The sequence below is a fragment of the Dermochelys coriacea genome, chromosome 8 (genome assembly GCF_009764565.3).
Source record: "Dermochelys coriacea isolate rDerCor1 chromosome 8, rDerCor1.pri.v4, whole genome shotgun sequence".
Classification (NCBI taxonomy): Eukaryota; Metazoa; Chordata; order Testudines; family Dermochelyidae; genus Dermochelys; species Dermochelys coriacea.
The window spans coordinates 105,543,551-105,554,363 of NC_050075.1; the positions used below are offsets into that span (position 1 = coordinate 105,543,551).

The 10,813-nt window shown below is 43.9% G+C and overlaps 1 protein-coding gene across 4 annotated transcripts in view; it reads left to right on the forward strand.

The window, feature by feature from the left end:
- Positions 1 to 10,813, forward strand: part of TESK2 (testis associated actin remodelling kinase 2) — a 123,354-nt gene that overhangs the window by 106,049 nt on the left and 6,492 nt on the right. For 3 of the 4 annotated variants that reach the window (XM_043491137.1, XM_038413353.2, XM_043491136.1), the window contains 2 exons: positions 2,673 to 2,759; positions 9,238 to 9,385. In XM_043491137.1, the coding sequence (XP_043347072.1) occupies positions 2,673 to 2,759; positions 9,238 to 9,385 (235 nt within the window). The remainder of the gene's footprint in view (positions 1 to 2,672; positions 2,760 to 9,237; positions 9,386 to 10,813) is intronic. The other variant, XM_038413354.2, reaches the window with a different exon arrangement.

Below are 10,813 nucleotides of genomic sequence, written 5' to 3' on the forward strand. Positions count from 1 at the left end.
TTTTTCACAGGAGTGGGTGGGTGAGATTCTGTGGCCTGCCATGTGCAGGAGTTCAGAATAGATGATCATAATGGTCCCTTCTAACTTTAATATCTATGATTCTAGGTCATGCCCCATCTGTTGAGTAGTTTTTGGTCTTCTTTGGGCTGATGTGAAATCCCCTCCCTCTTCTCCAGTTCAAAAAATTTACAACTGCTCAGGATTTAAGCTGTTGTGAAGCCGGTTTTTTCCTTTCTTCAGTCTCCCTTCAGAAGGGGACACCTTGAGGGACCTGATGATTTTGCAACTAGTCCCAATGCAAAATTGCAAAGTTGACCATTTCATCAGTTGGCTGTGATGAAAATCTAAAGTTTCCAATTTAATCACAGACTAACTATGCAATTCATTTACACAGTTTGAACTAATGATGGGCAAACATTGTAATAATACAGGATAGAGCTCCCAGAACCACATGAACAATGTTGTATGTGAAAATCTCCTTTGTATTAATTAGTCTACAAACTGTGTAATGTTCTCTCCACTGATGTGATCAGTAGCATAGCAGCATGTGCCATAAAATCACCTTGAATAATAAAATGTACTGCAAAGCTCTCAAAGGTAGGACCAAATCTGAAAAGTAGTGCTTTTAATTTTATATATTGCCTCACTGGAGCTGGACCAAGCCAATAACCTTAACTTTTTAAACGCATAGACATGATTCAAAACATTTTAAACATGGTGAATTCCCTTCCCTGATCAGCTTTCAGGTTTTGGCAGTTGTTTCTTTCTCTCATTCACTCTACCTGCATAGTGTCCCCCCTCCAGACTTTCCCTGTCTCTAGAGGCTTCCTGTTCTTCTTTTTCTGCACTTCATTCATGGCCTGTTATGTTTTACTGTTCATTTTCATCCCTTTTCATTCTCATATCTGGTTTCCATGTCCTATTGTCTTTATTGCTTTTGCAGCTGCTGTTTTTTTCTCCTTCTATATCCCTTCTTACCTTTCAGTTTATTTCCTTTTATCTCTCCATCCTCTGCCCACACCTTTCATTCTCCCTCTCCTCCTTTCTTCCTGTCTTATTTTTCTTGCCAGTAACACACTGATTAGTCAGTAGCATGTGTTTAGATCACTGTCAAAGGGCAGTCTTCTGGATCCCTAGAGTTTTCACTGGATGTTGAAGGATCCGTTAAGTCTCATTTTAATATTGATTGAAACCATTCAACCAGTCCCAAATGAAACATGGTGTGACATTCCCGAGGGTACAATCTGGACAGCTGTGTCCCGTCTAATCTCCAATCTGGTATGTGTTTTACATGGCTTTACTGTGAGAACAACCACTCCTGGTCCTGCTCTCACATAGCCTCTAGTATGCAAAATCACTCCCAGCTGAATTGTATGAGTGTTCAAGCTCACCAGTAAATTCCCAGTCCCAGACTTGTCCCCAGAAATGTGCGTGTTGTACTGCCTAGCTCTTTTCTTCTGTGCAGTACAAGCTCATAGAAAGTCCATCATTTCAATAATAGAAGATATGCAAAATCTTGTTATCGCAAATGGAGGTTCCCAAACACTTCAATCCAAACATTGGTTTAGATAAAAGAAGTTTACTAACTACAGAAAGAGAGGTTTTAAGTCATTACAAGTAATGAGGCATAAAAGTTAGTATTGGTTACAAAGAAAATAAAAGATAATATGCAAACTAATAACTAATTTAGCTATCTAAATGTATTCAAAGCAAAGGCTTTTCTCACCTCATGCTTTTTGCAGTCTTCACTGACTGAAAGCTTCCCAGCCAGGACCCCTCCCTCAGTTCCATTTCTTCGGTCGTTGTTGCTTCCATGAGCAGAGACAGAGGAATGGAGAAGAGAGGTGATGTGTGTTGAGTGTCCTCTATTCTTATATCTTTCTCTCCTCTTTGAGGATTACCTCCAGCTGGGGTACAGGTGACAGCCAGTCTGTCACACAGAAGCCCCCAGCTGTTTCATTGCCAAAATGTAAATTTCTCATTCATACCCTTCTTCCTGCCAAAGAATGGCCATTTTCCCAGGTAATAGACTATTTGATTATGCTGACACCTGGCTGAGGTGCTGACTAGCCTTTTGTCTCCAAGGTACTGCTTTGAGCTGCTTTTCTAACCTTGGAACATATCACAAATGATATACAGTAAAATCTTATAACTTTACATACAACGCTGCTACACTAATTTTACAAGAACAATAATGTTCAGTAGGTTATGAGTTTTTGAATGATACTTAACAAAGCATACTTTGTATAAAATGTATCATAGTCTTGTAAAAGTGGTGATCATACATGCACAGTCTGTCACACATGGGTCCCTTCATAATTACGTCCTGCTTTGAATAGCTGTAAACTAAAATAATAGATACACATTGGAATTGTGCAGAAATCTGGAACTAGAAGGTAATGAATTATGACCTGGTTCAAGAAGAGTGATACCTTTCAAGTCAAATCATTCTCCTGAAAGCCTCTTCTAGCAGATAACCCCATGGGAAATTCAGTCTTGCCCATTGCAGTGCATGAAGTTTTCTCTCAAATGCTCATTTCCCTGTGGCTGCTCGCAGAGGTAGTGTTAATGGTTATTCCTGATAACTGTACGTAGCAACCTTTGAAATGAAGATGGTTGGGGAAATAGAGGGGAAATATACATCAGGACCACTCTTTGTTCTGTTTGTGCAGAATTTTGGATTAGATTATGATGCCTTTCAGCACATGGTGGGAGATTGTCCACCTGACTTCCTCCAGATGACCTTCAACTGCTGTAATGTGAGTACTCTGCTCAAAGGGGAAGAGCCAAAACCAGTGCCCTCCAAAATGCAGGACTATAGTTTGTTTTAAACAAACAGACTAGTGCTTACCCAGCTTCCTGAGCTAGTGGGACTGGTATGCAGAGCAACCTCTAGCCGACTGCCCCTGTGTGCTCTGGTCAAAACCAGTTGTGTTTTACTAGCATTACTAGGGTAGTGGACCCCTTAGAATCCAGCCACCATAGTGCGTAGACACACTAATTTATTAGAAATTAATTCTCTGTTGTCTTTCTATAAAGAAGGCAGGAAAGAAGCTTGAAGAATCACTGAAATCTCCTAATATTTCTTTGTAGCCTCTTGTGGGAAGAGAGTAGATGACAAAATCCTGATTAGAGCAATTCTCTGAATGAATGAATTTAGGAGGACTGTGTGGAGTGGAGCAATGTGCACTAAGCTTTTAAGCCATTGGCGTAAAACTGTAACGATACTTAGCTGTGAGGTAGTAATTTACATTTTCAAAGCACCGAAGAAACATTGACTGATGCTTAGGTTTCACTCTCGTTTTTACAGCTAGCAAAACTAAAGCACAGAGAGATGAAGGGCCAAATTTTAAAAAGTGACCGTTTAATACTTCTTTAATGTCCCTATGAGTGTTCCGTGTCAGGATGTGCACGCCCATGTACTCTTAATTGGAGATTTTGTCGGCATGGACCTGCAGACATTGCTTGCACCCCAGAGACCTTTGTGATCTGGTCTGAGGGTGTATAGGAAGGGAGTGGACCTGCCACCACTCCAGTTCCTTTTCAGTCACCTGCAACTTGAGACAGAACCTTGCAGTGTCCTTTGCTAGTTATGCAGCTTGCTACCGCTCTCAGTGAACCTTGTCTTTCCTTTGGTATTTTCTTTGTTTATAGTTATTTAACAGTTTGTGTTTTTATGACAGGGGTGTGTTCCCTTCCCCTCTTCACTTGCCTGATCTGGGCCTGGTTTGTTTTTTTTGTTTGTTTGTTTTTTTTGTTTTTTCTCGAGCCTTTATCTGTGGGCTTGAGTACAGGATATGCTAAGACCCGAAGCTTCAAACTCTGCCAGACCTGCTCCAGGTCTCTTCCATCCCCCCACTCCTGCGTGACAGACATTCACGCTCCCTCTGCTGCCTGGGACAGACTCGTTCCTGCTCAGGTTTTAAAGTAGACCTAAGAAATTGCGGCCGGGCAGACTAAAACTGCGTTGACGGAGCACTCAGACTGTGGGGTACAGCACAACATTCTCCGGTACTATCTCGTTAGCCAACCAACTACTGATCTCCAGTACCGATGCGGTTACAGGACCCTCTCTGGTCCCCAGTCCTGACTCAACCACCAGTACTGGCACCACTTGCCCTCCTGATAGACATAGGAGATGACACCTCATCTGATTCAGAGGTGTCTATTCAAGGTTCCTCCATTTCTAGCCTCCCTCTGTTTAGGTAAACCCTGCAGCAGGGAACTCCCAGCAAGAGATAAGAATGACAACGTTAAGGTCCTGCAACCTTCCCTTAAGCCCCACTACAATGGGCTTATTGGAACCCATGGCCCCTTATGATGACCATTTCTATAGGGTCCCATCTTGCAAGAGGACACACCAGGAACAAGGTGTCCTTAGGTCGTGCTCCACAGGAGGGTCTTAAAGAAGAGCAAAAGCCAGCTGATAAAGAAACACGACCTTTCCACAAATCCTCTTCCTCTCCAGATGAGGTATCGTTCCTGCCCAACCATCCTGTGCCAATGACTTCAAGGCTTACAAATTCTGTTGGAGGAAATACAGGAACCCCAACATTTCCTAATGGACAGCCTTCGTATATCCTCAGGGCAAAATCACCTTTCTATCAACGATGCTCTGGTGGCGTCAGTCCATATGGTTTGGCAAACTCCAGTTACTGTACCTCCTGTGTGCAAATAGGCTGACAAAAAGTACTACATCCCACCAGAGGCTTGGAGTATTTTTTTTTCTCTCACTCCACGCCCAGCTCCCTGGTTGTCAAGGCATCTCTCCAGGCCTCACTCAATGTTGCTGACACAGCTGCACGTTCTGTAGCTACGGCAAGAATCAAATGCCAAGCTTTTTGGCTGCAGTCCTCTAGCCTCCCCAGGAGGTACAAAACACCATTGAGGACCTTCCCTTCAGGGGCCTCAGGTTGTTTAGTGACATCACAGACTGGTCCCTTTGTTCTTTTTTGGGCACCTGAACACCTGCGACAAGCAGAAAATACCATGGATTGCGGACAACTCAATGGTCTCACCAAATCCAATACTGGCCCATAGGACCAGCTGAACCCCCCTGGAAGAAGCCCAAGTTCAATAAGATAGGGCTGTCTTTTGGAGCGACTTCACAGTCGGCAACACCCTGAAAACAACTGCTTTGACCATTGGTCAAGGGTCACAAACTCTTCCACTGCAGATCCTATGCTGCACCTATCCCCCCTCCATCATCTTTCCCATTTTCTCTCTTTCTGGAAGCACATCACCTTAGACAGATGGATCCTGAAGGTGAGTTTTACTGGTTACTTCATCCAGTTCAGCTTCTTTCTGACCTCCCTCCTCACCCCCCCAGTACCTCTTCAGGGACCCTTTTAACAAGGGTCTCTTGAGGCAGGAGGTACAATCCCTCCTAATGCTAAGGGCAATCAAACCTTTTCCACTGGGCTTCATCAGAAAAGAGTTCTATTCTCTGTACTTCTTGGTCCCAAGGTAAAATGGAGGGTGGAGACCAATTCTGGACCCCAGGACTTGGAACCCCTTTGTCTGCTCTCAGTGATTCAGATTGGTAACCCCAGCAGTGATGATTCCCTCTCTGGACCTAGGAGATTGGTTTGTCTCCCTTGATTTTCAGAATACTTATTGTCATATTGCCACGCACTTCTCGCCCAAACGTGTGTGACTTTTCATGGTTGACAGGGACCACTACCAGTATAGTATCCTACTCTTTGGCCTTTCCACTGCCCAAGGATCTTTTTTCTTGGCTGCTGCAGCCTATCTTCTCCACATGAGAATAATAATCTTTCCCTACCTGGATGACTGGCTCCGGAAAGGTTGCTCATTTCTCAAGGTACAGCCATCAGCAGTATGGCCCTATTTCTGTTCCACTTACTGGGCTTCCTTCTCGACACAGAAAAGTCTACCCTTACAACCACTCATCAAATAGACTTCATCAGGGCGACTCTGATCTTCCACCACTACCAGAGCATACTTGCCCAAAGACAGATTTGCCACAACGTCCAACCTTTTTTCAACAATACCACAGAGCCTGCAAACTACAGTAAGGACTAGCCTGCAAGTCCTGGGCCACATAGCAGCCTGTATGTTTGGGATACCCTTAGCAAGATTTTTATGGTTGAGAAGGAACTAGAGTGGCAGCAGGTCTACCCCTTCCCTAGATACATAGGGCTACACAAGGGTGTCTAGGGCGCAGGTGCAGACCCACAGACATTGCTGATGAATATCTCTGATCGAGATGTGTGCCTGCGTTCTGACATGGAGCACGCCTAGGGGGACACAACTTGAACTCCAGTTACTGTACAAGGTAAGTAACCTGCCCTTGTGGCTGTCTCTCTTATTGGGTGGCCAGCTTACAGTATCTTTTAGGTATGATTTTGAGGTACCGAGCACCTGAATGAATTCACTTGGAAATGTGGGTGCTCCCAATGAGTTCAGTTGGATGTGGGCCCTCTGCTGCTTTGATAATCAGATCCAACAGTGTCAAGCTGCACACCTAAACTTAGAGGCCGCTTCTGGAAATGTTGGCCTTCAGCAAGCTATTTTAGGACAAAGAGCAAGTTAGTGCCAGAGCCAAAAGCAGCCTGGTCTAGAGGAATTGGCATGGGGGAAGGGAGTCGGGAACACCCAGGTTCTGTTCTTGATGCTGCTAGTGACTTTGCCCTATGACCACGGGCAAGTCACTGCACCTCTCTGCCTTGGTTTCTCCATTAATTCAGTGAAGAGAACACTTCATGGGGTGTTGTGAAGATCGATTAATGTTTATTAAGTACTTCAAATGTTCAAAGCATTCTATATAGTGAGTGCTAAATAGCTTTTATTAGAGCTAGGGTTAAAATGTGAGAGTTCCCAGGGCCAGGCTTAGTCAGTTAGACCATGGGGCATGATTAAAAGCAGCTTCCCAGCACTAGATGGAATTCTTAGTGGGTGAAGCTTTTCTCTGAGAGGGGAAATGACTTTTATATTCTCATATAAGAATTAGCTTTATTTACAGAGGGAGAATTGTTACTTATCAGCTAGCACCAAATGTGCTCCCCAATTAAACGTTCCTTCCCTTAGTGTGAGTGTGGGCCCACAAGCAGCACCAGGAAATGCATTGAAACAATTGGCCCATGGATTTAACCATTAACAAAATTCCTTTCACTCTAGGGCATGTAGTAATACATTCAACAAATATATTTGGTGAAAAGGAACCCTGATAAGGTTTCCTTGTATCTTTACACACTCTTTGTGCTTTGCTAGTAAGCGATCTTGCTAGTATGTGAGCTATATCTCAAGGTCTGCACTGAGGGTGGAAGCAATCATATGTCATGTTCTTATTATTTCACAAGTCAGCAAACAGTAATGGAAACTGTATGGCTCAGCGTAATTAGCTGCACCATAAATATGCAGAGACATGGTGTTTCCTGCAGCAAGTGACTACATTTAAGGCTGCCTAGGGAGAGCAATAAACATAGAAATACAAGTTCAGTGCATAAAAAAACTTCTGTAATTCACTGTTATGGCTGAATTTAAACATGGCCAAGCCAGGAAATCCAAAATCAAAGTCCCCACTGCAGCTATAAGTCACACTGCATGCAGACTTACAAATGAAACCATGTGTGTTCATTCAAAAAGTTCCATGGGTATAAGGTGGGCTGTGGGATCTACAGTCTTGAAGGCTTAATCCTCAGGTGCACCAGAGCACATTTAGAGCAGCTGAGGAGGGAAGAGGCAAAAGTGGCTCTAAGTTACCTTTCTGCTGCCTCTACCCCTCACAGATCCTGGCCTAAGAGCTGTTCTGATTTCTTACAGCTTGCGGTGGGCCCCAGGGTCCATTACATGGATAAGGATTGCCAAAGCAGTGTGCTCTGGTGCTACCCCTTCCCACTCTCTGTGGCATGGGGAGAGCACAGAGCTGGCTATGCTGGCTTCACGCCACCCAGATATTCTCCTATGTCAGAAATACCCAGCTGCCCTTTTGTGCCATTTAAAACAACCAGAATGGGGCTGAGGATTTGGTCATATATTCTTTATTGTTGTATGTTTGAATTCTCAGCCATAATGTTGCATCCCTGGCCAGTGATTTTAGTTTTCCTTGGTCGGTTCCATCTCCTAGGAACTGCAGGGCAGCTTCAGGGAGGCCTCTGAAAGCTTTTACAAAGCATTGCTACCTCCTGAGCATTGCGTTGTGGGTGGGATCTGTCTGAGGCTATCTGTCCTGCAAGGAGTTTGATTTCGGAGTCAGGAATTTCTTCTCTGTTTGCTTCTAGCTGATGGTCTTCCTTGTGTTTCTAGCTTTGTATTTAAGTTAATTTTTATCTGCGGAATTAGCTTTTTTACATAGAGCAGCTTAAGGCATAATCTGTGCTAAGGCCCTGTATCTAGTAGGCAACCCCTGTCTTGAGTAGCCACTTGAAAGGGTCACCATGGTTTCCCATACAGTTCATTTTAACCTTTACCTAGAGACCTATTTCTACTTGGCAACAGATTTTCGCTGGCTCAGTGGTGGTCCTTTAAGATGCTGTTCACAGCGTATTGGCTTTATCTACCTATATACAGTCTCATTTCTTGTCTGCTGCAGGAATTCTGTAGTAGAGATCCAGGACCAACACACTGGGCACTATGTGGAAACAAACAAGGGCAAAGTGGAAAGCAATAATATTTAAAGATGTCAGATTCTTGTCTAATCAGCTAGGCTATCTGGGCAGCTTTTCATAACAGTCACTAGTAGTTCAAGAAAAATTTAAAAACTTTTTAAATAGTGACATGCCTATGTAGGAACAAACAGCTCTGAGTATAATTTGCACTGATCCATGCATCCTTTGAAACTAGATGGCTATGTAATCCTTCAGAAGTTACTGGGATCCAGAAATGAGATCCTTGCACTATGAATTCCCCAATACAAATAGGAACGTTGCATTCCCCCTTAGGGAGTTTAATTAGGCTCCGACCATGTCCACTGCATTGGAAGCCTGAGGCTTGACAGTTAATTGTGAAGTCTTCTTTGTAATTGTAAGTCAGCTACGCTTAGATTTACTAATGGATATAGGCTATGATACGGACTTGCTGTTTTCCCCCCACTTACTGTCACAAAGTTTGCACTGGGCATGGAATTATGTTCCATTTTCTAAAACACACCCTGCCCCCCCCAATAATCTGAATTTACTAAATTCCTGAAAACTGTCCCTTCATCTACGCAGCTCTGTAGATAGGATGGCTTGGAGGAGACTACTTGATTTATTTGGCTTTTGCATACATTTACAGATGGACCCAAAATTACGTCCTTCATTTGCCGACATCGTCAAAACACTGGAGGAGATTTTAAACCGCCTGAGAAATGAAGAGTCTGAAAGAGAAAGGAAGTTGCTGAATCTGGACAGCCCAGAGAGAAAACCTATCTTGATTTCCAAAGGTGTGAGTGAGGGGGGTACATTTCTGCAAAGGCTGTTAGAGATGACTGTAGTGAAGATAAAGTGCTTCATGTTACAAGGGACAACAGTTCCTTCTACCCACTTCCTGTGAAAAATGTAAAAACAGAGAAGTAAGATTTAAGACTTTTTTTTAATTTTCTCCCACTTCCTTCAATGAGCTCCATCTTGAGCAGTGTGCTGGAAAAACCTTGCTGCAGTATCTGATCATAAAGGGAATATAGAAGCTCCTGCTCTGAGATGGACTGATAGTCTATCCAACAATGTCTGTCTGTCGCTCAGGTATTTCAAGCACCTGACAAGAAAGTGCTGATATGGCCCATGTGGAGGAAGATGCTACCCCTGACAGGCACTCTTAATCACAGTGACCTCTATATCTCCTGCCACAGTACCACACATTCCTTACAGACCATGTTTCATAGAGAACAACTTCAGACAAAAGTTATTGGCCCTTCTTGTATGTTTCCTTCCTTCTGTAAAGCCGGATGCCTTAGTACCATGGGTCAAACTGTGCACAGGCCTCTGAGGGAAAGAGCATTTTTTAGATACCTCTATAACCAATCAAAAAGCTGTAACTCCTACTATTGCAGGTTTAAGCTTTCAAATCTTGCAAGTAGCCAGAGCTACAAACAATTGTTGCCTCCCCTTGTAAAGCAGTGACGGGGTTCCAGGGACTCTCAAGTTGCTGAAGGGTTTCGGATGGCAGAATTAATCCTGGCAGAATTGAATTTGGAGGTAGACAGTGGTGCGTGATAAATGCAATTTTTCATGTCTTGTCAGTGTGACACATGGCTTATCCCCACCACACCCTGGTATAAACAGAGTTCTCTGGTGTATGTACACGTTGCATTTGTGCAGTGCTTTGGGATCCTTCAGGATAAAGGGCACAGTAGATATAAGACTTTTATCCCTTGCCCAGAAATGCTGTGAGCTCTGGAGAAAAGACTATAACCGAAACCCAGTGGGGAATGTTTGGTGGCCTGGAGTGCCTTCCTGTGCAGGGTCATAGTGCCACCTAGTGTGCGGAGGGATAGGACCGCTTGCTGCAGGATAGTGAGAAGTCTGATTAGTTTGCTGCTTTTATAAAGAGCTCGCTTTTGGGGTCAAAACCCAACAGTCCACTTCTAAAAAGCAAGAACGCTGCTCCACTGCAAACAGTGGAAAAACAAGAGGGTGTGTACCACTGGGGTGCTGGCGAGGGGAAGAGCATGTGCCATGGGAAGCTCCCCTTCTTACGCTGACTCTTTTTCTTCCTCCCTCTTTCCCCAGCAGCTCTCAGGTTCCCATAGTATAGGGAGAAGTTGCACAGTATTCTTTAACGGACCTCTTTCACTCTGGACCAGTGATGTCCTTCAGAGCACAATCTAAACTGTAGCAGGGCTTGAAGGAAAAGGAGGTATCGATGTGCGTCT